Source organism: Rhinolophus sinicus, chromosome 14 (assembly GCF_057876585.1).
Source record: "Rhinolophus sinicus isolate RSI-liver-muscle chromosome 14, RSI-T2T, whole genome shotgun sequence".
Lineage (NCBI taxonomy): Eukaryota > Metazoa > Chordata > Mammalia > Chiroptera > Rhinolophidae > Rhinolophus > Rhinolophus sinicus.
Window position 1 is genome coordinate 146,446,498 of NC_142514.1, and position 27,643 is coordinate 146,474,140.

The window sequence follows — 27,643 nt, forward strand, 5'->3', positions numbered from 1 at the left end:
TAACCAATATATAATAATGATCATATGTTTAATATGTATATGTTAAATATGACTGGCAAGTTTTATGGCTACTTGTTATCATGCAAGGTAAGTTTTGACTTAAGATTTTTCAGTACGTTGTGAGAGTATTGCTTGCCACATTATCATTTTGCAGTAAGATAGATTTAGTCATTTAATTTCTGTGGTCAGTTTCAATAGCAATTTTTCCCCAGCTTTATTGAGATATACTTGAAATGTAACATTGTATAAGTTGAAGATAGACAGTGTGATGAATTAGGTGATAACATGCATATACTTTGAAATGATTACCACAGTAGGGTTAGTCAATAGGAATATTGTGAATCCATGATTGCTGCTAGGGTGAGGCTCTAATATCTCAGTGAAGACTTGTTTTTCTCTAAAATTAGATTTCCCCATGAAACGCCCAATAATAAAAACTGTTGTATCATCTAATGGGGAAAAAAGGGTTAGCTGAGGCAACAAGTAATTTAATATGGGTAGGATAGTTAGATTGCTGTTCCTTTCAATTTTGGGATATTTTGCTCTTTCTTTCCAGTGCATTCCCCTATTTGTGGAAGCAGCTTTAGAGAGACTGACAAGAGAGGTGAAGACAAGTGAACTTCGAACAATGTGCCTGCAAGTTGCCATTGCAGCTTTGTATTATAATCCACACCTACTTCTTAACACCTTAGAAAATCTTCGCTTCCCTAATAACGTTGAACCAGTTACAAATCATTTTATTACACAGTGGCTTAATGATGTTGATTGTTTCTTGGGGTAAGTGACATATATTGGACATTCGTTTATTTAACTTTGTAAGGAACTCTGTTTATTAAATTAAAAAAGAAAGAAGAAAATCTTTATTTTATTTTATTTTTTAGGCTACATGACAGAAAGATGTGTGTTCTGGGCTTATGTGCTCTCATTGATATGGAACAAATACCACAAGTTTTAAATCAGGTTTCTGGACAGATTTTGCCAGCTTTTATCCTTTTATTTAATGGATTAAAAAGAGCATATGCCTGCCATGCAGAACATGAGAATGACAGTGATGAAGATGATGAAGCTGAAGATGATGATGAAACCGGTAAGAGATTTGCGATGAAGGAAGCCAAACCTATGTATTTAAAAATAGCACTGGATATTTTATTTTGTTAGTCCTTCTCCTCAAGAAATGTGGGATTGTAGCCAAATGTTTTCATGTTGTTCTTTCATTTATAGAAAGACTATCTTACCTTCCCACTAGTGTAAGGGCCACGAAAGCAGGAACTTCAGCTATATTTCCAACACATAAAGCAGTTCTAGGCATTTATGGTTTTCAGTGGTGGCAAACATCTGTCATTTATTAATGCTAAAACAAGCATCCTAGCACTATATAATTAAGTTAATTGAATGTTGCCTAATATATTTCATCTGTAGACTACAAGAGTATAAATTGATAGAATGTTGGTTAAGATAAATTACTGTAAAGGTTTCAGAATAAGATAGTTATTGCCATTTTTGTCTTTTATCATTTATTAAGCTAGCCTTGAAAAAAAATCTTGCGAAATGTGTTCTGTGGATATAACATAAACTATATTACTTTACTATTGGTGTTTGTTTTGGTATATAACATAAGGCATAGAGCACACCCAAGTCTAAATCTCATATTATGCAGTCCTTTTTTAAACCTCTAATATTAATCGTGGTTGGGTTTCTTGGATTTCTATGAGATTTTTTTTTTCTATTTATTGCTGAATATATACTTAAACACCAAGTCCTGGAACTCTTCCTTGAATTTATTCAGTTGTGATTTGTAATTTACTGACAGTTATCACTGTCAGTTTGTTGAGTAACAGAATATTTCAGTATTAACAAAAGCACCTATTTTATGACTTGCCAGAGGAACTGGGGAGTGATGAAGATGACATTGATGAAGATGGTCAAGAATATTTGGAGATTCTGGCTAAGCAAGCAGGTGAAGATGGAGATGATGAAGACTGGGAAGAAGATGATGCTGAGGAGACTGCTCTGGAGGGCTATTCCACAATCATTGATGATGAAGACAACCCTGTTGATGAGTATCAGATATTTAAAGCTATATTTCAGAGTAAGTCAACTCGTTATATGTAATTCGAATACCTCTATATAATCCATTTCCCTGAAGCAATCTGTTTTTATGTCCTTTAAAGGGAATTTGAGTATGTCAAATCCAAACTAGAATGTGATTTAGGATTGTTAGGCAAAGTAACCAAAGTTATTTCTACTGTTGCCATAGTTTGAGAGTATTTTCCTCATCCTATCATTTTATTTTTATTTAGATTATAATTTTGGAACATGCACATTATAGGAAAATAGTGTAGTTCAACAAGTTTATATAATGACAATTCCTCTTTCCCACTTCTGATTTTTAGCCTCCCAGCTTTACCCAGAAGTATCCACTCTTCTGTTTGTGTGTTTATGGGTTTCTGTATCTTTTCTTCCCAGCCAAATCTACACTTACCTATTGAGAATTTGATCATTTATAAATAATGGCCTTGGCGTCCCTTTTCTTTTTCTCCTGTGTCACAGTGTGTGACTACAGAATATTAGGTGCAAGTTTGTGCTTTTTTTTTTTTTAACCATTCATTTGCTTGGATTTCAACAAAACACCATTTCCCTCAGAGTTAATTATTACACTGTATCATTCCTGTGCATTATCAACTTTGATATATAAAATAAGTTCTCTGATTAGTCTTCCAAGCCCATTGCAAAGCAATTTTGATGCAACGTTGCAGAAACACAAAGAAATGGTTTCAGAGCATGGCAGGCAGCAAGAATTGACTGAGGTGCCAAGAACTACTGTCTTGCTTTTGTCTATGGCTTTGTGTTTTGTAGATTTAAACACAAAGGATTAATCCCTAAAGGATTAAGGAATTAAAATAGAGGGCTCATGCACAGTAAATGCAATAAAATAGAAATATAAAATCATGTGATTGAAAATCAGCCTTCCTCCACAAAATACTTGGCACGCCTAGTATAAGAGGAAATCAGTTTTCATTCTTGAAATTACTCCATTAAAAAAAATTCTTTTGTGGAAAATCTTTATAGAGAACATTTTCTCTCATTGTCACTGTCTCTCACTCACCACACACACACACACAACACACACCTTTGTGTAATTATTTAATTGAAATAGGGAAATACATGGTCAGACTTGATATCTTTATACATCAATTTATCTAGTGTATGTTTTCTTTTTTTTATATAAGAGTGCATCTTTTTCTTTTTTTAGATTTTATTGGGGAAGGGGAACAGGACTTTATTGAGGAACAGTGTGTATTTTTCCAGTAATTTTTCCAAGTCTTTGTTATTTCAATCTTAGTTGTGGAGGGCGCAGCTCAGCTCAAGGTGCTGTGTTCAATCATTAGTTGCAGGGGGCGCTGCCCACCATCCCTTGCGGGAAATCGAACTGGCAACCTTGTGGTTGAGAGCCCACGCTCCAACCAACTGAACCATCCGGAGGCAGCTCAGCTCAAGGTGCCATGTTCAAGGTGCCATGTTCAATCATTAGTTGCTGCCCACCATCCCTTACGGGAAATCGAACTGACAACCTTGTGGTTGAGAGCCCACTGGCCCATATGGGAATCGAACCGGCAGCCTTCAGAGTTAGGAGCATGGAGCTCCAATCACCTGAGCCACCGGGCCGGCTCCCTAGTGCATGTTTTCATGAAACATTGTGAGATTTTTAATACCTGGTCTTGTGATGCTGGGAAAATTTGTTCTCGTTTTTTCACAGGTTGAGTTTGAACATTACTTAGGATATAACATTAAAAATGTGTGAGCATTTCAATTTTAACTTAAACTTAAGCACTGCAGAGCTATCTTTCTATGGAAAGACAGTAGGTGTATTTAAGAAGGGTTTTGAATCGGGAGTACAGAAAGAAATGAGGCATTTATTTTGTACCATTCACCCCTTTCTTGCATCTACTTAATGCTTCTGATTTTTGTTTTGTAACTTGGGGATTTGAGAAATCTAACCAAAGTAGCCTTGATTATTTTCAAGTTGCTTTAATTCTGAATCTTGTACGGGGGTCATATTAATTTTATTTCTTAACTTTCCTTAGTTTGTTACTTATTATATAAGAATGGTTTACGCTCTGAATCCTTATTTGCTAAGGATATGAATCTAATTATGAGAATGATTATATTTTTTGAGGCATAAAGCAAAACCAGAATTTCCCCTCCTCCCCTATACCATTTGTTTCATAATAACTTATTATTGGGGGAATATAAAATAGGTCAGAATTTTGGTACTGGAGATAGACTATAGGGAACAGAATGGAAAGGAACTACCAGGCCTGTCTTATTGCCCTTTTCACCCTTGTTTCTTTTCTTGATAGCTATACAAAATCGTAATCCTGTGTGGTATCAGGCTCTGACTCATGGTCTTAGTGAAGAACAAAGAAAACAGTTACAGGATATAGCAACTCTGGCCGATCAAAGAAGAGCAGCCCATGGTATGTTAATTGCCCACAGCCCCTCTTTAATGCAACTAATAATTTGGTACAGCTTTAAAATTTTATATTAAATGATTTAAAATTATATAACAGCTACCGTTGTTGCAGGTGATAGGAATTCACTCTAATCTGAAGGAATGAAATGAAGTAATGAATTTTGTGTTTGGCTATAGTTTACTGGTTTAAAGTGTAGTTGAAGACTCAGTGTGCAGGAATTTTCGTAAGGTCACTCAAGCTCATCGTGATAGCTTGATAGTCGAAAATCCTATTAAAAGTGAAAAAAAAATGTTTGAAGTTATGAAAACTGCTCTTATAAGTTTATTAAAGAAAATCCTGACATTATCTTGTCTTTTCATCCTCAAACATTCCAGTCAGTATGCATTTCTAAAAAGGACATTTAGATAATGTATAGCCTAACAATTTTCTATACATCTTAATACATGTTAGTCAAACTACTTTTATATTCAATGAAGGGTCCTCCTGTTTTCTAAAGTATTTTTATGATTGGGTTTGGGTTTGCTTGCATTAGATTCATTAGCTGTTAGTCCCTTTGAAGATTGGATCCTACTGATTCAGTATTTGACTCAAAATGGGGTATTTAAAGATTTAAGGGAAAAAAAAGCAATGGGAAGTGAAAGCTAAGAAGTCTACAGACTACAGCAGGAGAGTTTATCTTGTCTACATAATACTTGTCTCGGCTCCTGTACATTTAGAGGGAGAACTTTGGAACTTCATGCCTAATACTAGTAAAGCTATGGTTAATGTCAGTTTCTTCTGTTTTCCAAAGCAGTAAGATGACTAAATGCTCTATTAAACTATCACTCACTTGTTTTCTAGAATCCAAAATGATTGAGAAGCATGGAGGATACAAATTCAGTGCTCCAGTTGTGCCAAGCTCTTTCAATTTTGGAGGCCCGGCGCCAGGGATGAATTGAGTTTCACTTTCCTTCCTGCTGTGTGAGTGTAGTGAAGAGCTTGTGTTCCTCCCAGTAGCGGTTCCAGAACTGGTTCGTGTTATCCACTCTAAACTAATTGATCAATAGATGGACAAAAACCCAGGAGGTGGGACCTGATCATGCAACTTGGCACTGAAAAAGAAACCAGAGGGATTTTGGGGGGGAGGGAGGAAACTTGAGGGGGGGGTATTTTCTTTATTTTTTGAAGAAAGTAAGATTCTGACTGAAAGTTCAAGTGACACTGTGGAAATATGAAACAAGAGGGGATGTCATGAAGGCAGCTTTTCTTTTTCTGAGGAAAAAATAGGCATGGGCTACAGGACTATTTAAAATGTCTCATTTACAGTATAAGCTCAGAGGTAGATGTAATTTTTACACCTATGAGTATTTGTCCGATTTCTGTCTCTTTCTCACCATTGGGTATCTATTCTTCATATGTAAATAAGATAAGGTAATTGATAACCTTATTCAGTCTTCATCATTTCATTCATCAAATATTGTTCCTATGTAGATTATTGGACATTTATTGTAGCACTACATAAACTGATTAAAAAAAAATCTGTAAATGAATTAGCACTTTCATATTGAAACAAGCCTGCTAGCCTATGTATAAAATAGCAAAATGTTTGCTGTTTATAAAAAGAAGGGATGTAATGGGGCGGGGGGCAGGGGTAATTTCAAGTTATTAATTTAAAAATGAACTAGCAGTTTTGTACCTGGTGACTTCGTGGTGCGCTCACTTCTGATAGTGACTTGAATTCGGTATGTTAAAAGGGGTTAGTGGTATTTCATTGCTGCTAAAAAATGGCAACTCCCTCTGTGTCTTGTTTTTTCTTAAAGCTCTCAGTGTACAAGTGGATATTTGGATACAAGACCCTACTGTAACAAATAAGAAAGGTGATATTTGAAGCATGTAAACTGGATATAAAGTTCTACTCTTAAGGAGTTGATCAAAGTATGGCTAAACATCTATATATGCAATCTATTAAAAGAACTTAATTCGGCTATTACGTCTTAATTCGATTGCAGTGTTTTCCTAATTATAAAAGTTTTTCCTCATTGGCTTGTTTTTATCCTGTACCGAGAAAGTGTGCAAAATTCACACTTTTAAAATTTGACATTTAACACCTGCCCACCCCCTTTTGCCCATCTCTCTTACCCCTCTTGTTGATTGTGGTATCTTATCTTAAATAGATAGGCTGAAGGCACATGGTTCCCTCCAAAAACCACTACTGATACCACTGCAAAAACAAGCCGGCAACAAGACAACATAAAGAGGTTGGCTTGCTTCCCTCTCTCCTAACTGCATGTTCAAAAATAAGCCTTTATTGATCTTAAACATCTGTCAGATGAGTCATACATTGGGTTATTTTTTTATATACATGTATACACACAATATTTCAAATTGAAAGCAACATCTCAATGGATTAAAAACTATTAAATGCTGTTATCTATAACAGACTAGAAAATTTATAACTGTAAAAATGAAACATGCACATATTGATATTTAAAATGCATAATGAAGAAAACCCATTGGTGTTGTGTTTTTCTTGTATGCCAATAATTAAGCCACTGTTGTTGGCACTGTTTGGTTTTCTATTTTAACACTGAAGGAGTGAAAAGTTTCCTATATTTATGAATTTACTATGAAAATCTTGGCCAAAAAAAGATGAAAAAAAAGAATTGTCTGTCTAAAATGTGTGGATGAAAACTGTTAAGTGTGTTTCTACTTTTTCCCCCCAAGTTGGACACCATCTGTATACCCTAGGTTGCTTAAGGGGATTTCACTATTATATAAAATCAATAAAATTAAAATGGAGTAGTTGTATATATGCAACATTGTGTACAGAGGGGAGATACTGAATAGTATTAAACGTTTTCGTCTTCCTTTACCTTTTATCCCCTAATACTTAGTCCACTTTTTTAAATTTCAGACTTCACTGCTCTTTGAATTGATAATTCCAGTTTTCACTGTTATTGGAAAACCATATCTAATAAAGGTTTTAGTTATTCCCATGCACGGTATGAAAATTCTCATTTGCTGAGGTTTTGTTTCAAGAAAATGTATTGGTATGTCTTTGAGAACAAGTTTTATTGTTTCCTCTGTCATACAATCCAAACATTTCCATTTATGGATTTTAACTGAAATTAAAGACCTTAAAATTAAACTTATATTTAATATTAAATAGTGTTCAAATGGTAGTTTCTAATGCATCAAATATATCTCAGTTATTTTCCGTATTTATTAAATTTAACATCAAATTATTTTCTTATAGATTATGAATCTTGATATGTCTGTTTCTAGATAAGGTTATAGGACTTTTGATAACTTTTGAGTATATTTAGAAACATGTAATTCGTTGCATGTAGATTTTATTTAACGTATAGCCTTTCCCACAGTTTCACTAACCTATAACTTAATTTTTAATTTACACAAATTCTGATTTTGTTTGGGTTTCAGTATTTATCTTAGTGGCTGACACTAGCGTAAAATCTTTTTTTGTAAACTTAAGCAATCCATCTTTTAAAAACCTATTCCTTTATCAGTAGTCAATAAAAGAAGTGCATCTGTTTCTCTGCAGGTTATAAAATGGTAATTACTAACCTACACACTTTTATCAAGATGGTGACTACTATGCTCACTGCTGGAAGAGACCAGTGTGTGGAGCAGGATTGGCCAAACCACAGCCCTATGGCTACATACTGCTATTCAGCCCCAGGTATACCCTGAAAGCAAGCATGAATAAAAAGTCATTAAAAAATGTATTATGACTAAACCAGGTCTTTGGGAAGAGCTAGCACAATGCCTTAAGCATAGGCATTCCATGCTTTGTAAAATGAATAACCTAAAATTACATTAAAACTTAACAGTTATAAAAATGTCAGCTCTGTTTATATAAGTTTTGGTGAAGATTATCTGTGACTATATGATAGCTACCTGCCTGAATTTTAGGTTTTACCCTTGAAGTTGGCCAACCTTGCAATACTTCATACTTTGGTGCATGTGTTTCTTACAAAGGGAAAGTAGGTACCCAGCTAGAAATCCAGGATTCTATCACTATGGAAGGAATAAATAGCTTATTTTTGGTGTGTGGTAATCCCCCCTCCAGGTTTTTTAAAGCACAGGTGATAATTCCTTTATATATTTACAGACTGAAATTTGTCAGTTATACTCTATGTGATTCTTATATTTAAATGCTTCCTCCTATCAGTCTTTTGATGTTTCCTTCAAAATCCTTTTAATAAACTCAAACTAGAAATACAAGGGAACTTCTTCAATGGAAGTTCCTGAAAAATGCATCTACCAAAAACCTAAAACTAATGGACTTAATGATAAAAGACTTAAAACCCTTTACCCCTTGAGATCAAGAACCAAAAAAGCATGCCCCCTGTTCCTTCTTCTGTTCAACATTGGACATGAAGTTCTAGCCAGGGCAGTTATGCAAGAAGAGGAAATAAAAGACATCCAGATTGGAAATGAAGAAGTGAGACTATATTCACAGGTGATGTGATCTTAAATGAAACTCCAAGGATCCACAAACAAAAAGTGCTAATGACTTCAAAGATACAGAACATGAGATCAACATACAAAAATCAGTTGTATTTCTATATAGCAATGAAATGAAAGTGATATTAAAATTCTATGTACAATAGCATCAAAAAATACACAGGAATAAGTTTAAAACTGAAAAACTTGCATTCTAATCTATTGAAAGAAGAGAACTAAATAAATGGGAAAGACATCCCATGTTCACAAATTGGAAGACAATATTGTGAGGATAGCAATACTCCCCAAATCGACAAATTCAGTGTAATTCCTATAAAAATCCCAGCTACCTTTTTTGCAGGAAATGATAAACTGATTCTAAAATTTGTGTGGCAATACAAGGGATTCAGTAGCCAAAACAACCTCAAATGTGAAAATGATTTAATAATCCTGACAGTGACACTGGTATAAGGATAAACATACTGACCAGTGGAATAAAATTGAGTCTAGAAATAAACCCTTAAATTTGTGGGCAATTGATTTTTGACAAGGGTGCCAGACCATTCAGTGTAGGAAAGAATATTTTCAACAAATGGTTCTAAGACAGCTGGGTATCTGCATGCAAAACATGAAGTTGGTTGGACCCTTGCCTCACATTTAAATACAAGATCTCCAACTATAAAACTCTTAGGAAAAAATGTAGGCATAAATTTTTGTGACTATGAATTAGATGGTTTCTTGGATATAACACCAAAGCAAAAGCAACAAAATAGATGACTTGGATTTCATCAAAATTTAAAACTTGTGCATCAAAGGACACATTCCAGAAATGGTAAAGACAGTCCAGAGTAGGAGAACATATTTGCAAATCTTTAGTGTATAGGAACACTTATGATTCAATAAGACGATTGAAAAATGGGAAAGAATCCAAGTAGACATTTCTCTAAAGATAAATGACCAGTATCATTGGAAAAGATGCTCAACATCACTAGTCATTAGGAAAATGCAAATCAGAATAAAACATTTCACACCTACTAGCATGTCTATAATCAAGAAGGTGGACAATTGCAAGTATTGGTAATGATGTGGAGAAATTAGAAACCTCATACATTGCTGATAAGATGTAAAATGTTTATTATGAAAAAGTTTGGCAGTTCCTCACCAAGTTGAAAATAATGTCACACACCAATTCCACTCGCGTATACACACGCACACAGGTCGGACAATTAAGTTCGCAAACTCATCCTAGAAAAAGTGCTACATACCTCATTGCTGCATATCACTACGGTCACCTTTGAAGTACTCCCCTTGGGAAGCTATGCACCAATGCCAGCACCTAGTCCACCCTTCAAAACAATTTTGGAACTCTTTTTCTGGAATGGCCATCAGAGCTGTCATCGTATTACCCTTGATGTCCTGAATGTCATCAAAATGTCTTCCTTTCAGTATTTCCTTTATCTTCGAGTAAAGAAAGAAGTCATTGGGGGCCAGATCAGGTGAGTAGGGAGGATGTTCCAATAGTTATTTACTGACTAAAAACTCCCTCACAGACAGTGCCATGTGAGCTGGTGCATTGTCATGATGCAAGAACCACGAATTACTGGTGAAAAGTTCCGGTCGTCTTTTTCACGCAGCCTTTTCAGCACTTCCAAATAGTAAACTTGATTAACTGTCCAGTTGGTACAAATTCATAATGAATAATCCCTCTGATATCAAAAGGTTAGCAACATCGTTCCAACAAGTTCGTGAACTTGTCAGCCTGTGTGTGTGTTTGTGTGTGTGATTATGACTGGCTCTGAATATATTAAAAAGAAATGAAACACATGTACACACAAGAATTTGTGATGGTTCATAGTAGCATTATTATAGCCAAAAGGCAGAAACAACCCAAGTAGCTGTCAATTGAAAAATCTGTAATATGTGGTTTGCCCATAAAATCGGGTATTTGGCAATAAAAAGGAATGAAGTACTGTTACATGCTACAATGTGAATGAGCCTTGAAATCAGTGAAGTCACACACAAAAATTGCAGTTAAAGAAATGTGTAGGATTGGCAAGTCCACAGAAATTACATTAGAGGTTGCCAGGAGTGGGGGGGAGGAGGAAATGAAGAGTGACTGCTAATGGGTACAGGGTTTCTTTTTGGGGATGATGAAATGTTTTGGATTAGATATTGGTTATGGTTGCACAGCCTTGTGAATATACTAAAAACTAAGTATATACTTTAAAATGGTGAGTCTTACGGTACATGAGGATCTTAATTTTCAGTTTTGTTTAAAGGAAGTCTCCAATTTGGTTAAAGTTCTCTAAAATGTAAAATGAAATGTTGACTTAATACAACTAAGTTTTACTTATGGTTGTGCAGGTGTTACCCATATTAGAGGGAAAATAGATTGTATTCCCCCAGTATTTTGTTTTGTTACTGGTTTGTTTTTTAAATCCTATTACCCTATCAAACAATCTAAGGTAGTGCCAAACTTTTGGTTAAATTTTGGGGTACCCTTAAAGTTCCTTTTTTTCTGTAAATGTTGCATCTGTTATATCTTTCAATGTAATATAATTAGGAATTTTAAGACTGAGCAAAAAAAAAAAAAAAAGACTGAGCCAAACTTCCCCCCAAAATTACAGCACTTAGTGTTTTTCTATAAAGTGGTTATCAACCTTACTGCTTGTTTGGAGACATGATCTTCACCTTAAAAAAAATTGTCTCAAGTTTTTTCCCGGAAGATAAAATCATGTTGAAGACTGGTTTCATTCATGGACTACCCACTATTTAACTCTACTGCTGGAACAGTGCAGACATTACGTATATTAATGAAAGTTGGTTTTCCCTTTGTCTGGAATGCTCTACTTTAGATTTAAGCAAATGTAATTAGAAGCCAAAATGATAACTAGAATCTTTGAAGGTAGCCAGTTTTAAAGGGACACCTGGAATCTTAAGGGGCTTTAGATTTGTAACCTTTTGTAAATAAACGGTATCTTTCCCTTAGTTTGCCACTAAAATTTAGCACACATTAACCACAATTGGTAAGCCTTTGAGCTATTGGGTGATTTTTCAAAGATATAATGAATGGGGTTAACAAGTGGTCCAAGGGTAGAGTTGGTAAAATGGAAATATTGCATTCATACCAGAATTACTATACATCAGCTTCTGAGGGCAATCATGCAATTAGCCGCTAACATTATTAGTTGTACTATAGCTATGCTTAAGTCAACATATATACTGAGAATCACTTATCTGAGATTGGAAAGGAACATTTTAAGTAAACTAATCATGGCAAAACTTCCAAAATATGTTCTAATTAAGCCCTAATCAGTGCTTTCAGTGTGGAAGCTGAGTGAGATTAACTGAATGAGTTTAGTCTACAGACCAAGCAAGGGCTCTAACTTTGGGTCCATGAGCCCTATGAAACCATAAACTTTACTTTAATCTTTTTCATAGTTTTCATCCAAAATCTCAAAGGAGCTATCAAAGTGCTCAAAAACCACTGCTGTAGACCATTAAAAAGAATTGGAGAAAGATGGGCTACCATTTATTAAGCTCTTGAATGCATCTCTGATAGGAACTGTGCTAGATTTGTTTACCTACATTCTCATGAGACATCCAATCACACTGCGGCATAAGTGGTTTTACTTTACATGAGACAACAGATTTTGAGACAAGTGACACATCTACAGCCACAGCTCCCAACAGAGAGCAAACCACTAGTTTGGTTTTAAATTCCTCAGTGTTTAAAAACAAACTACAAATTCATGATAAATTCAAATTTATTACAGGAACAATTTAATAAATCCAAATCACCTATAACACCTCCCATAATTAATGCATCATTTCTATTTTTCTATACATATTATATATGTATACATATACCTATTATAACCATTATGTCACCGTACAAATATGCTTAAGTCAATTCTCCAGAAAGTTTTGAGTTATTGAAGGAAATGTTTAAAAAAAAAAACGTGATGTTAATAGTTTTTAAAGGGGGCTAGAAATAAGTTAGGCTATCTAGAAAATTGGGCAAATAGTCCAGCTTTAAGAGCCTAGACTAGCATTGGTTGGAAGTGAAATACTTTCAAGCCGCTGATTTAAGATACAAGTTGTAAGGGACAGGAGGTGATCTGGGGCAAATGTGAAGATGATGAATGGCTCTGAATACTTTGTACATTTGAACTCTGTTCCAGTCTCTGGTAAATACTGTTAATACAAAGTTCTATTATTTGTGACAAAATCAGAATTAAACTCTCTCCCAGAATCAGAATTACAGCGTCCTATTCACCACCACTACCATTCAATTTTTACAACTATTTAGTAGTCCTGGGGACGTCCTGTAACTGCAATCTGCAATTAAAGGGTTATTTTTAAATTCTTTTTGAGGTTCTGTATTAGTGTTTTAACGAGTAGACTACAGGCATGGGACTTAGTAATACAGATACACCATCTGGAAAGTACAGACAATATAAATTAAAATACTTTTCATCTGAACTCTGTACAGCCCTAAGACAAAGGGAATCCATTGGATACAAGACTGGTTTAAGTGAGCCATTCCTCCAGTTTCAAGTAACCTAATCCAATTTTGTCACATTTTTCACTTTTGTAAGAATGTAAAAAATAACTACTTTAGACTAATAAAGAATATGTAATCAAACGAAACTCAAAGTTCTATTTTCCTTCGAATGGCATTTAGACAATGATTGTGCAACTATACTTTGGTTATAGTCAGCCTGACCCCCGCCACTCTCCACCAAAAAGAAGGTAATGTTAAAATCTCAAACTAAGCTCAACTGTAAATCAAAACATTTTAATTGTTCTGAGAATGCTACCTTTAACTTCCTTTTGATTTAACCCCTTGGCTATTCAATAATCGTCTGAAATGCAAAAGGCAATAAACCTAACATCATTCAGCTCTCGCCAATTTTTGGAAGCAGACAGAATACAAACCTGTTACAACCGGCAAGCCTCCTCATTCTTAGTAATTCAATTCTGCATCTGGAATGCCCGATTTAAGACCTTTGGTCTATACACCTTATCTAATCTTTACTCAGCCTGCTTGTCAAAGCAAATGAGTACTTAATACTACTGAAATGGCTAGTATTTCCAATAGTATAGAAAAAGTTTGGGTTAAGACCACAAAAATAGTACCTAAATTTCACAACTAATTTGTATCCATTCTTAATAGGTTTGGGGAGTCCAAGTCAATGCTTTTCCCACCCTTTTGACTTTCCTTTAATTCGCGACACACAAAAGGTAAAAGGTCAAGTAAAGTAGCGACACCATTACAGACGATTTCAAATTTTGAATTTAAACATGAAAGCACGAAAAATCATCCGCAGTGTCTCCCAGCAGCATTCAAGACCATCGCCCAGGTGCCAAGCTGCGCCGGAGCTTCGGCAGAGGGAGGAAGCTCACCCTCCCACCGAATGGTGATACCCCGGCGACTGCAGAAGCAGGGCAGCCAGTGACCGGCAAACAGCAGCTCTAGGATAAGCACAGCCCTTGCCCAAGACCAAAGGCCTCAGCTGGCATCGAGAGCCCCCAGGGAACTGTTAGGCTTTCCATCCTGTCCTATCCCTCCCACCCACTTCCCTCCCAACGGGCGACACTCGGCAATCGCAAGGCAAAGCCTAACCAATCGCCAGAACGCTCTCCAACAAGCCCACCGGGAGAGCCAAGGCCATCTCCTACCCCTGTGGGGAAAATGGCGCCAGCCACCCCTTCTCCCTCCCGGCCAGTCACAAGGACCAGCCTCCCTCCCTCGCTACAAAATGGCGCCTCCCGCTGGGGCCCCAGAATCGGCGTAATTCACTTGTCAGAGAGGCGGTGTCGGTCTAGGATGAGCGGTTCTGCTAACCAGTCAGACAGAGGAACTTTAATTCCGCACTTTGCGCAAGCCACTCAGACGCAGCCTTTAAGACATGACGTAACGAAAATGGGGCGTGGATAAGGCGGTCTCTCACGTAGCCTAAATTTGAGCCAATGGCAAGCAGAAACCGTCCAGTGAGTAACGTAGTGATAGCCCAATGGAAGCTGGGGGTGGGCTTCAGACTCACTATGCGGGTTGCGGGGCCTGGGGGCCGGTTGGCTGTTTCCTGTCCTGGTGCATGGTGGTCGGACGAAGGAATTGTTGGAAAATTTTCTCGGAGGTTCGTATATAAATGTGTTTTTACCCAGTGTGCATTATTCTCCGCCCGGCCGCCGCCCTTAGCGCGGCGGCGCGGGCTCGCTCGGGCCCCGGCTCTGACTCCGGCTGCTCAACCTCCGCCGCAGGCCTTGCCGATTCTACGGCCGGCCGCGGGAGCGGCGCCTGGGCAGAAGCGGAGTTTATTAATAACCCGCGGCCGCCACTCTGGGGCGGCGGAGCTTTTCTCGCTGCGGACGCCACCCCCCCACACACCTTGTCTCTGCGCGCTGTGCCCCGCCTGTTCCCCTCTGGGAACCGCCGAGGGGAGGGAATGAAGGAGGGGAGGGTGGAGCCCTCTGGAGCCTGGCGGCGCTTCTCGGCTTGACCTCCGCGCGGAGCGAGTCCCCAGGCGCTGCTGAGGCGAAGCTCCTCCGACTGGGACGGCGGGACACAGCCCGCACTAGGCCCCAACTGGGGCGCCGGCGGCAGGACTGGCCCAGGGCCCGCTGGGACCCCACCTGCGGATCGCACCTGGAATTTTCTCCAACCCAGATCGTGCACAGATCACTTGTTTCCCTCACTTTTTTTTTTTTTTTAATTTTTTAGGTCACTGAGGCTTAACATCGAATGTTAGAAATTATTCATTTTATCATACCTCCTTTTTCATGGTTGGGGCCAAAGAGTGAACGAATCCTTCAGTTGCTTTTTAACATTTTATTGTGGAACGTGAAGGAGTTTTTATTCCCTCCCCTTACTCTTTTTTTAACCTTTAACCCCCGCATTAACGAAGTTAAGGAAAAAGTTGGGAGAAACCATTGCTAAACCCATTATTTGTTTAAAACCAATGTCAACATTTAGTTTGGAAGTGTCTAATCAGCTGATATAATCAACGGGGGGATATGGTGGAAAATTGTCAGCTTTGTCCTGAATCTTAGTGGAAGATATGTGAGTTTTGCTGTAGTTGACAAAAATCTGTGTATTTAAGTTCATTGTTAAGTTTTTAGTAAGAATAGGTGATAAGATCACCGAAAAACTGATGAGATTCGTAACTAATACAGGCGTATAATTCCATAGTCCCCTATTTTTTTTTTAAATAATAGCTTTATTGGTATAATTCACATAACCTTACAACTCACCCATTTAAAGTATGTAATCAAGTTGGTTTAGTATATTCAGAGTTGTGCAATCATCTCCACAATCAATTTAAAACATGTTTATGACCCCAAAAAGAAACTACCCATTAAGTTACTCTCCATTTCCCCTTAACCTTCCACCCCTCCCCCAACCACTAATTGACTGATTTGCTTATTCTGAACATTTTACATGACTGGAATTACACAGTTTATGGGCCTTTGTGACTGGCTTCTTTCACTTAGCATAATATTTACAAGGTTCGTGTTATAGCATGTGGCAATACATTTCTTTCTGTTGCCAAATATTTCATGTATAGATACAACATGTTTTATCCATCGGTTGATGGACATTTGGGTTTTTTCCAGCTTTTGTCTGGTATGTGTAATGCTGCTATGAACATTTGTGTAAAAGTTTTTGTGTGGACATGTTTTCATTTCTCTTGGATATATCTACCTAGGAGTCGAATTTCTTGGTCATATGGTAGCTATGTTCAACCTTTTGAAGAACTGTCAAACTGTTCCAAAGTGGCTGCACCATTTTACATTCCTACCAGTAGTGTATGAGAATTCACAATTCTTCATATCCTTGCCAACACTTGTTATTAACGCAGTCTTTTTCATGGTAGCCATTTTAGTGGGTATCAGTGGCATCTCTTGTGATTTTGATTTGCATTTCCCAATGACTAATGGTTTTAAGCATTTTTTTCATGTGCTTTTTGGCCATTTGTGTATCTTCTTCGGAGAATGTCGACTTGGGTCTTTTCCGCATTTTTAAATTGGATTGTCTCTTAATTGAGTTGTAAAAGGTCTTATCTATATACAAGTAACTTATCAGATAGTGATTTGCAAAATGTCCATAGCCTTTTTTTTTTTAAATAAAGATTTTATTGGGGAAGGGGAACAGGACTTTATTGGGGAACAGTGTGTACTTCCAGGACTTTTTTCCAAGTCAAGTTGTTGTCCTTTCAATCCTAGTTGTGGAGGGTGCCATTCAGCTTCAAGTTGTTGTCCTTTCAGTCTTAGTTGTGGAGGGTGCAGCTCAGCTCCAGGTCCAGTTGCAGTTGCTAGTTGCAGGGGGCACAGCCCACCATCCCTTGTGGGACTGGAGGAATCGAACTGGCAACCTTGTGGTTGAGAGCCCACTGGCCCCTGTGGGAATCGAACCGGCAGCCTTTAGAGTTAGGAGCACGGAGCTCTAACCATCTGAGCCACCGGGCAGGCCCTGTCCATAGCCTTTTGCTGCAAGTTGAGATAGTGCTGTGAAGTAAGGATTCATTGTGTTCTTCATGGAAAGACCAAGCTGGATTGGGGAATTGTGCCTCTACTATTACTTTAGCTGTTATTAATTATGTATAATGTATGTGCAGTTTATGATCATGTGAGGAAAACTTTCTGAGTCCTGAGGTTTTCATCCTTACTTAATTTGGAAGTTTTTATCTAGTTTTTGTTTTTGTTTTATAATGTGAGGTTTTACCTAGTTCTGGGTCTTTTTGCTCCTGGCTGTATTTCAGAACAAAATGTCCTGAAATAAAACCAGGAGTTGCATGCGTTACTGCTCCATTCTGTGCTTAATTAGTGACACAGTGTTTTAAACTTTATTGTACTGTCAAAATGATTTTGTTTTTAAGATGGATTTAGACTGAGAAATCCCCTGTCCCCCTTGTAGAAAAGAAAATTTTGAAAACAATGATAAAGTTTTCAACATACTTGCCCATAACTGTAATTCCATTTTAAAACTACACTGCAGTAACAAACAACCCTGTCCATTAATAACTTGTCCATTAATGTGTAGACCCAAGCATTTAACTCCAAACTACATTTTTTTGTACTTAAGATACCACTTTACTCAGCACTTAACTGTGGCTAAATGATTTTTGGGGTGAATTAAATGGCTTTTGGGTGATTTACATATATACATAAACTTTATCTTAACCACAAACCTAAGTCAAGTACTGGAGTAGTTACCCCTGTTTTGCAGGTGAGTCAACTGAAGTTTAGGGTAACATGTCCAACTGCGTATTACACAGCAAAGCTGGGGCTTAAATCTATGTTGACTCAAAAGCTCAGTCTCTCAACTGAGTATTCTACTGAGTTATTCTACTGAGTAACCTACTACATACCCAACTCTTTAACTTTTAAAATGTAAGATGTCTGTAGTTCCTAGATTGATAACAGTATTTTAAGTACTGTACATAATATTGGCATAGGATGGATGTTATTGTACCTTTTTATGTATCTTTAAGTTAAATGATGAAGGCATTTGGCCTCGTATTGAAAATACAGAGATTTATATAGTATGGAGTAATGGTCACAAGAAGTTGGAATCATTTAAATTAATGGTAGTTTGTACTTGCTATAGCCACACAATACAGCATGTTATAAAAAGTGAGACAATGAAAAGAGCACTGGAATAAAAGAAAACCTAATCTTTAATCCTGTCCATGACCTCATACAAATTGTATTCATTTGTTCAACAAATATTTAGTAATCAGGTACCATGTGCCAGGCATTCTTGTAGGCACTAGGGATTCAGGGGTGACTAGGACAGATGGGGACCTTGTCTTTGGGGAACTTAGAGTTAACTTGGAAATTCTGGTAAGTGAAATTCTCTATGAAGGAAATAGTCCTATGATAGAGAATAAGGAGATGGTGGTAGAATGGATATTTCAAGTAAGAGGTGACACTGAACTATATGTGCAAAAGCAGGAAGAATTAGGTGTGTACTAGTTACTAGAAGGTCAGCGTGGCTAAATATACGGAGGGTGCCAAAAAAATGTATACACATTTTAAGAAAGGAAAACTATTAAAACTGTAATGCTCAATATATATACTGATAACAAAAGATGACTACAAGTCATGTGTGACTTCTGCAATTACATGAGTTGCTCAAAGTGGTTACCATCAACGTCCAGACACTTCTGATTACTGGCGAACTACTGCTTGAGCAACATTGACCAAAGTGTCCACTTGTATACATTTTTTTGGCACCCCTGGTATATAATGGATGGTAATTGTAAAGCACTTTGCAACATGAGGAATTTTAAACTCATTATATATTGAGCATATAATCTTGGGAGTCAAAATTCCAAAGACCCATAGGATACAGGACATACCTTAGAAGGCTTATAGTCTAATTGGGCAGACTAGATGTAGGAGTTAACTGGTAAGAGGAGAGGAGCATTAGTTATCAGGAATGAGAAACCTTTCAGCCAAGAACAAGGTTCTATAAACCTCACTTTCCTCACTTGTAGAAAGAAAACTGGCACAAGAATACATCTTTAGTGCTAAGGCCTTTACATACATTATTTCACTTGATTCTTACAACAGCCTTATCAGGTGGGTGTTCTTGCATTTCTTCGAAAGAGGAAATGGAAGCTCAGCAGAAGGCTAATTGCCCAGGAGCTGAGCAGGATTCAGATGCGTAACACTCCAGCAAATTATAAAGCCATATGCAGATAAATCTATGATAAAAGCGATTAGTAATTCAAAGTGACCTGGGCCAGAAGTCAAATAACAGCAAATACTATAGGATTCAAATAATGACTGAAACTGGGTAGTGAGGAGCTGAGCACCTTGGAAGAGCCGGTGGTAAAGGCTGTTACCTGTTCCGGGACTGCCTTTCTGCTCGTCCTACTGTAGGAAATGATTATTTTTTTATGCCCAAATTCACATGCCCTGTCTTTGCATCCCTGAGACAAAGTTTAGGTGCTCTTACTTTTAATGCTTCTGTTTATAGTAAAGTAACTAGTTTTTTTTTAAGTAACTAGTTTTAGTTTTTAAAACAATGAACATAATACAACGTAAAAATTTTTTTAACTTAGAAGGTATAGAGTAAAAATTTAAATTTCTACACTCCACCCTCATTTCCTAGTCCCATTTCTGGGAGGTAACCATGTGAATTGTTAAATATCTATACAAGCATATGCAGATACTTAGATACATTTTTAAAAACACGAATGTAGTCATACCATATATACTCTTCTGCAATTTGCTTTTTCCCCCTTACGGTATATCTTGGACATATTTCCCACCATTTCATATAGATCTATCCCATTTTGTTTAATGCCTGCATGTTTCACTTATGGATGTCCTATAATTTATTTAACCTGTCCTTTTTGATGGATTTTTAGATTGTACTATTTCTTGCTATTATAAATAATATAATAGTGAACTTTGCACACTTAAGAGAGGATCTGTTTAGTGAACACACAATGGGATTTATAGATGATGTAATACAGAATTGTACACCTGAAATCTGTATAACTTTACTAACAGTTGTCACCCCAATAAACTTTAATTAAAAAAAAAAAGAGAGAGGATCTGTTTAATACGTTCCAAGTAGAATAACTTGGTTTAAGACTTGTGTTTAAAATTTTGATAGCTAGTGCCAAATTGTCCTAATTGTGGGTTGTTGTTTTTCTACATTGTTTGGTTGGTTTGTTGGTTTGTTTTTCAGTCTCAACGTGGCTTTATCTTTATATTCTTAGTTATAAGATTTCTGTTTAGCTAGTCTTCAGGTGGTTCTCAAGGGCGGTGGTTCTATAATTTAGTTGTAATTTTGATGTCGTTGTGAGAGGAGGCAAGCACAACGTTTATCTACTACACCATCTTGACAGGGAATCACCATGTTGTGTTTTAATGATCTGTTTTTACATGTCTGGAGTAATGGAATGAGTTTCTTAAAAACAAGGACCACTTCTTTTTACCTCTCTATATCCGTAAAGGCATACACATTGTCTGATATGTATGTGCATACACATACATGTGCCTGTACATATACTACTCAAAATATAAATCCTGCACATTTATCCAACAAACATATTTTTTAGTAGTTTGACCATGGTAAAGGTAAAGACCTAAAAGAGAATAATAGGAGATTAAATTAGAAGGGTAGGTAGGGACCAGGTTGAAGAGTAGCCTGAATATCAGACTAAGGAATTGGACTTAGTCCTGTAAGTGATACAACTATAAAATATCAGAAGGGGAAAAAACGTTCAAATATGGAAGGATTCTATCTTTTTTTTTTTTTTTTAAGATTTTATTGGGGAAGGGTAACAGGACTTTATTGGGGAACAGTGTGTACTTCCAGGACTTTTTTTTTTTTCCAAGTCAAGTTGTTGTCCTTTCAATCTTAGTTGTGGAGGGCGCAGCTCAACTCCAGGTCCAGTTGCCGTTTCTAGTTGCAGGGGGCACAGCCCACCATCCCTTGTGGGAGTCGAACCGGCAACCTTGTTGTTGAGAGGACGTGCCCCAACCAACTGAGCCATCAGTGGCAGCGCTTTCAGCTCAAGGTGCTGTGTTCAATTTTAGTTGCAGGGGGCGCTGCCCACCATCCCTTGCGGGACTGGAGGAACTGAACTGGCAACCTTGTGGTTGAGAGCCCACTGGCCCATGTGGGAATCGAACCGGCAGCCTTCGGAGTTAGGAGCATGGAGCTCTAACTGCCTGAGCCACCGGACCAGCCCAGAAGGATTCTATCTTAAAATCCCTTTGCAAAGATCTTAAGTTCTTGCTCTTCTTTGAAGTAACCCCAACTGGAATTCATCGTGCTACTGATTTTTGCAAAAAGTCCATGCTGAACAGATCCACAGACCAATTCTCAGAGTAAAGGCCTTGGCCTTCTAGCAAAAATTAGTGAATGAATGTATGATTATATATTAAAATTAAAATATTTGCGGTATATGTCATTTTTGTGCTTCCCTTTAATCTTTTTGACTAATCATCCATCTGTTCTTATAACAGACCAACCTTCTAGTATAATATCCAATGCCACTAAAGATGTAAAAAGAACATACTCATTGTGTTGCTGGTGGCAATGCAGTTAGCACAACACTTTAAAAAACTAATGGCGGTAAATTGTCATAGCCATAAAAATGCTCATATTTTTAAATCCAGTAATCTTAATCCTGGGAGTTTACTTTAAGAATGTAATCTACTCTACCCCCCTCACACCAAAAACCTAGTAATAAGAGAAAGTAGAATAAGACAGAGACATGGAGCTGTATAAATCTCTTCTCATTTAGCTTAAAACTACTCATAAGCATTAATAGCAAACATATATGTAATGCCAGGTGCTATTCTAAAGGATTTATATTTATCCTAATAACAGCTCTGTGAAGTACCCTCCTTTTACAGATAGGGAAACTGTGGCAGAGCAGGTAAATAACTTGCCCGAGATCACATAGATAATATGTGGAAAAACGAGATTTTGAAGCAGGCTGTCTGGCTCGAGAGTCCTCATTCTTAAGTAATAATGTTCTATTACCTCTTACAAGCATTCCTTCCTAGGTGTAACCCTCACTTTCTAATCTAACTATGGGGCATCCTCCTTAGAGAGTTTGTTCTAGTAACTGCTTACTGTAGATACACTGCTTCCACTCTGGAGAAGAATGGGTAAAGTTACTGTGATAAATGTTATGATAAGAGTATAGACAGAGTATCACGGGGAATCTGAATCATTCTGACCCAGTTTGAGGAGTTCAGGTAAAACTGTCTGGTGGACTGAGACAAGAAAAATTTAGCCAAGTAAAGAGCAGAAAGAGTTTTCTAGATGGTGTGAATAGTAATGTTTGGAGGTCTAGATGCACTCCAGTAGCTCCTATAACAGTTGTTGAGCCAAATGGTTAGAAGGCAGACTTTGCCACTTACGTTGTGAAGTTAAGGACATTTAACCTTTCTGATCTTTGTTTTCTTCATCTGCAAAATTAGGATAAAATGGTACTTAATTCATAGGATTGTTAGGAGGATTGAATAAATTAGCCATAATGCCTGGCATATATTAATTTGGCGCAAAAGTCATTGCGGTTTAAAAGGTTAAAAATAGTCGCAAAAACCGCAGTTACTTTTGCACCAACCTAATAGTACTATGGAAGGGTTAGTTATCATTATCATTTTCTATTTAATATATTTGTGTTATTAACATTATTATTAAGTGACAATATCGTTAACTACTAGAATTTTAATCATATTGTTGGAGTATAGAAAGGGAGCAGGTTTTGGCTAAAACAAGACTGGAGGGATATAGTAACCAATTTGTCTTGATTTGCCCAATGCCATCCCAATTTTAAAACAAAGTGAATTTTCCCCTCCCCTCCGCCCCAAACAATACAAAACTAAACAAAACTGAAAGTCCCATGTCCCCAGAACTTCCTCAGTCTTAGGCAAACTTAGGTTATCCTCCCTACTGGCGAAGTTAGTCGAGTGCAGATCATGGTATTTTGATTTTTGTTGTTGACTTGTACAAGTGCTCTATGTATTCTGGATATTACATTTGCTACATTTCTGTAGGGTTTTTCTTCTTATGCTCACATACATCATCATTTTCCAGAAAGGCAGGAACTTTATTACACACATTAAGTTCATTGGAGATTCTTAGTGCTTCAGGACAGCCTCCTCTGTGTCTGATTTTGGTCCATGAGTCTTATTAAAGCGCATGAAATTGACTGCCTTTCACAAGGTGGCCCTTTCTAAAGATGTCATGTGCCTCTTACATGCTCATTTTCATACAACCTGGAAACGTTGGTGACAGAAATGATCAAGACATGGTGATGGGTATGGTGTGAACAACTGTAGAGTGTTTTATCTCTGGCTTGTTTATTCCTTTTCTTCACTCTCAGATTTTCCCCTTTGGATCATTTTCTAACAAGGCATTGATTATATCACAGAGTCTTTTTGAGAACTTTAACAATAAGATGGTCCGTGCACCTCCCATCGCTTAGTACCTCTGGTAATTGTAGTGCCCATTTGAACTCTTCTGAGTCCTTTCTCCCTTCACTACCCCTTGTATTTGCCAGCAATTTGTGTCCAGAAAACAGCTGTCTCATCTTTCAGTTAGAGTAGATTTTTTCCCCATTAGGATTGAAACTATAGGTTAAAGAAATTTAACAGTTGACCAGATTTCAAATGAGAGAACTTTTATTTATTGCAGATATGCCAGCTACCTACTAATGTTACATATTGTAGTTATTTGGAGATTTATAAATAATTGAAGGAAAAGGACAAAGGCTTGCATTACGATTAAACCTTAGATATTTTTTAACTTCATGAGCCAAATTACCTTGTAATCTGCCTCTCTTAAATGAATATTGCAAAAATCGTGCAATGCTTACTGCATCTTTATAAGTGTTTTCCCTTGCATTTCCTTATCTTAATTTATATTTCTGTTATATAGTGATAGTAGTTCTGAAAATTAGCTTGTCCCAATCCTATATTCATTAAGCATCTTAACAGCAGAGTACCAGTGTTACTTTGAGACTTCTCTGTCAGCCCTCAGAGGTAACAAGAAAGTGCAGTTTCAGTCTGCTCTATGAATCTTTCAGGGATCCCGGAAAAACAACCCTTGATTGACTTTTAGCACAGCACTAATATCTTTCTGTGAGTCTAAACCACAGTCCCTGGCATTAGTCCAAAGAGGGCACTATTTATAGAATTTCTAAAACAAAAATCTCCAAGTAGTCCTAAACATAAGTATAACTGAAAATTATTATGCTTTCTGCCTATTGCTTTTTTAAATATTGACACTGAAAATCAGATCTTTAGACCTGGAAAAGTCCTCAAGAGATACTCTCGTCCGGTTCCCTGGCTTAAAGTAGCTAAGTTATCCCAAATCCTCTGCGATAACTCAAGTACTTTTTAGGCACTTGAGTCAGCAGTGAGCAAACAGGGAAAAATCCCTGTCCATTCTAGTGCAGGGGGAAATAGATAAGAAACAAACAAGTAAATACATGTAATGTGTTCAATAATAAGTACCATGCAGAAATATGAAGGAGGAAAGAGAGAGAGGGTACATCACACTTGAGGGGTGAGAGGTGCAGCTGGAAATGAGGTGAACAAGGAAGCTGTTCATTGAACAGAGACTTGAAGAAGATGAGGGAATAATAATGAAAATGCTGGAAAGAATGTTTCAGGCAGAAGGAGCATCAGATGTAAAGCTCCTCAAGCAGCAGAACACTTGTTTGAGGAAAAGCAAGGACACCAGTGTGGTTGCAATGGAATGAATGAGATGGAGAGTAACAGGAAATGAGGGACAAGACCTTTGGCTTCATAGGCCAGTATGAGGACTTTGGTTTTACTCTGATGAGAAGCCATCAGGGTTTGAGCAGAAGAGGGACATGCTCTAACAAAGGGCACTCTGCCTGCTGTGTTGAAGAGACTGTGGGGAAGTCACAGTAGAAGTAGGCAGACTAGTTAGGATGCTTTGCAGTAAAGTGGGTGAGAGATTGTAGTTAGGCTTGCATCAGGGAAGTAATGGCGAAGGTTGTGAGAAGTGGCCAGATTCAGGATAGATTTCTGAAGATTGAGGCAACCAGGATTGCTCATGGATTGTAAGTTGGAATCTTCAACCATGCTAAACCCAAAGAATTCTAATTATGGCAATTTTAGACATGATACAAAACCGATAGGCAAGACTGATAGGCAGTGTGCTTAATAGTACTGATGAATTATGAAAAGCATGCCTTGGACTTTGGGTTAATACTCTTCTTTTTTTTTGCAGCATGGTTTTCAATAGCAAAAAAAAAAAAGAAATATTAAAATAACCCTGAGTAGAGGGCTTATCAAATATATTAGGACCTGTACTCAGTATGAACCACAACACAGCTTTTAAAAGGAGCTATTTCTATATGTGTGGACATGGAAGTGTTACCAGTTCAAAGTCTCTATGCCTGACACTTCAAAAGGCCAAAATTCAAAACGTCAGAGTTTGGAGTAAGGAAAGGTTTATTGATCTAGAAAGTGCCGATGGAGAAGATGGGAGCCCTGTGGTATTTCAAATCCATCTTAAGAAAGCACAGAGTTCAGGCTTCTTTTACATCAAGGGAAGGAAAAATGGGAAGGGCAAGAGGTGACTCGGGTTTATAGTCTTAACCTGCATATTAAGTGAAATTTCAGCTTATTTCAAACACCGTTTACTTTCTTAGCAATTTTTTATGGTTCTGAAATGTTCTTTGTAACTTTTTTTCATGTGTATCATTCTTTGTTCTCAAGTGCCTATATTTTTCTTCAAGGTAAAAAATGTTGTTAGCCCAAATAAATCGAGATTCTCAGGGAATGGCAGAGTTTCCTGGAGGAGGAATGGAGGCCCAGCATGTTACCCTGTGCCTGACAGAGGCAGTAACTGTGGCAGGTGAGCAGTCTTGTTTGCAGGGATGATGTGGGTTTGAAAACAGCATTTATCTAAAGGGAAATGAAAACTCACTGTGTTTACTTCCCTCTTCCTGGTGTAGCTAAAGGCAAGCCAAAGCTAAGCCTTTCTAGGAGCGTTTTTACCTTGGTGTGGGTGCTGGGTACAGTAGGGCAGGGAAATATTTTTGTAAATGCTAGAAGAAATTCTATTTGAGTCTAAGTTAAGCAATCTACCTTTTGCCTAATTTTCATTTAAAAAAAATTAAACAGCATGCACATATAATAGTTATCTAAAGAAAATAACTATCTTTTTATAATAGATGGTGACAATTTGGAAAATATGGAAGGTGTCAGCTTGCAAGCAGTGACACTTGCAGATGGTTCTACTGCTTACATACAGCACAATTCCAAAGGTATGTGCCTCAGCCCATTGGTTAATACCAGCAATGCATAACCTCAGAGTCAGAGCACTTAGCAACTCTACCCCTTCCCAATCCCTCCTAAAGACTCTATTGCATATTTTAAATAGTTTCAGTTTAACTTAAATTTTGTTTTGATAATTTGGAGATCCCCTTTGAGATATTTGAAAAATGGGGAAGCGGGGAGGGAGAGTGTCCCCAGCCTGTTTCTAGTAAGACCGCTCTTACTTTTTTTGGTTCAAGTTATTATTTAATGTTTTTATAAAATATGCATAAGAGTAAAGACATTTGGTATTGCTTATATAACATTGTCTCTGAATCAGTGTTTACTTTGCTCTAAAAAATAGTCTAATTCTCAAACTACTTGTTTTTGTGGAAACCTACTGAGCATGTGAATATGTAGTCCAGGGACTTATTCCCCCAGGGATGAGAATGACAACATACAACATAGCCTCACATACACTGACATATCTGTTTATTCTTCCCAGCTTCAGCTTCCCAATGGTCAGAGTCACTGTTCCTAAGTGGCTCTCAAAGGTATATAGAGGTTCAACTCATGTAGCCTGCTGTGATGAGCCACTCTTCCTCTTGAACTTGTCTAATTGAAAATTGGAGGGGAGGAAGGATGGCTGAGGGAGGATTTTCTGCTTTCTATAGGATCACTGGATGTGTTATTGAATTGCCTCAGAACATTGAGGGAAGAATCAAGATGAACATGAGCTTAAGTAGTGTATGTTTTTATAGTTGATATCATTTTGAAATTGTATAACGTTTAAAACTTTTTGCTTGTGCTAATTTATTGGCTTAAATGTTGTGTTCCAGATGGAAAACTCATAGATGGCCAGGTCATTCAGTTGGAAGACGGTTCTGCTGCCTATGTTCAACATGTACCCATACCTAAAAGTAGTAAGTATTTGATACTTATTT

General features: G+C 37.3%; 2 protein-coding genes across 6 annotated transcripts in view; both read left to right on the forward strand.

Moving 5' to 3' along the window:
* IPO7 (importin 7) overlaps window positions 1-7,450 on the forward strand; it is a 47,733-nt gene extending 40,283 nt beyond the window's left edge. Inside the window, exons 21-25 of the mRNA XM_019728877.3 lie at window positions 557-777; window positions 882-1,087; window positions 1,883-2,089; window positions 4,362-4,478; window positions 5,316-7,450. Of these exons, the coding sequence (XP_019584436.1) occupies window positions 557-777; window positions 882-1,087; window positions 1,883-2,089; window positions 4,362-4,478; window positions 5,316-5,413 (849 nt within the window). The 3' untranslated portion in view covers window positions 5,414-7,450. The remainder of the gene's footprint in view (window positions 1-556; window positions 778-881; window positions 1,088-1,882; window positions 2,090-4,361; window positions 4,479-5,315) is intronic.
* A 7,465-nt stretch (window positions 7,451-14,915) lies between these two features.
* The window catches only part of ZNF143 (zinc finger protein 143), a 42,957-nt gene continuing 30,229 nt past the window's right edge, over window positions 14,916-27,643 (forward strand). For 2 of the 5 annotated variants that reach the window (XM_019728891.3, XM_019728921.3), the window contains exons 1-4: window positions 14,916-15,064; window positions 26,180-26,298; window positions 26,618-26,710; window positions 27,539-27,622. In XM_019728891.3, coding sequence (XP_019584450.1) covers window positions 26,187-26,298; window positions 26,618-26,710; window positions 27,539-27,622 — 289 coding nt within the window. In that variant the 5' untranslated portion in view covers window positions 14,916-15,064; window positions 26,180-26,186. Of the gene's footprint in view, window positions 15,065-15,109; window positions 15,988-16,016; window positions 16,434-16,459; window positions 18,154-26,179; window positions 26,299-26,617; window positions 26,711-27,538; window positions 27,623-27,643 lie in introns of those variants that run through there. The other 3 variants (XM_019728911.3, XM_088791633.1, XM_019728901.3) reach the window with 3 other exon arrangements.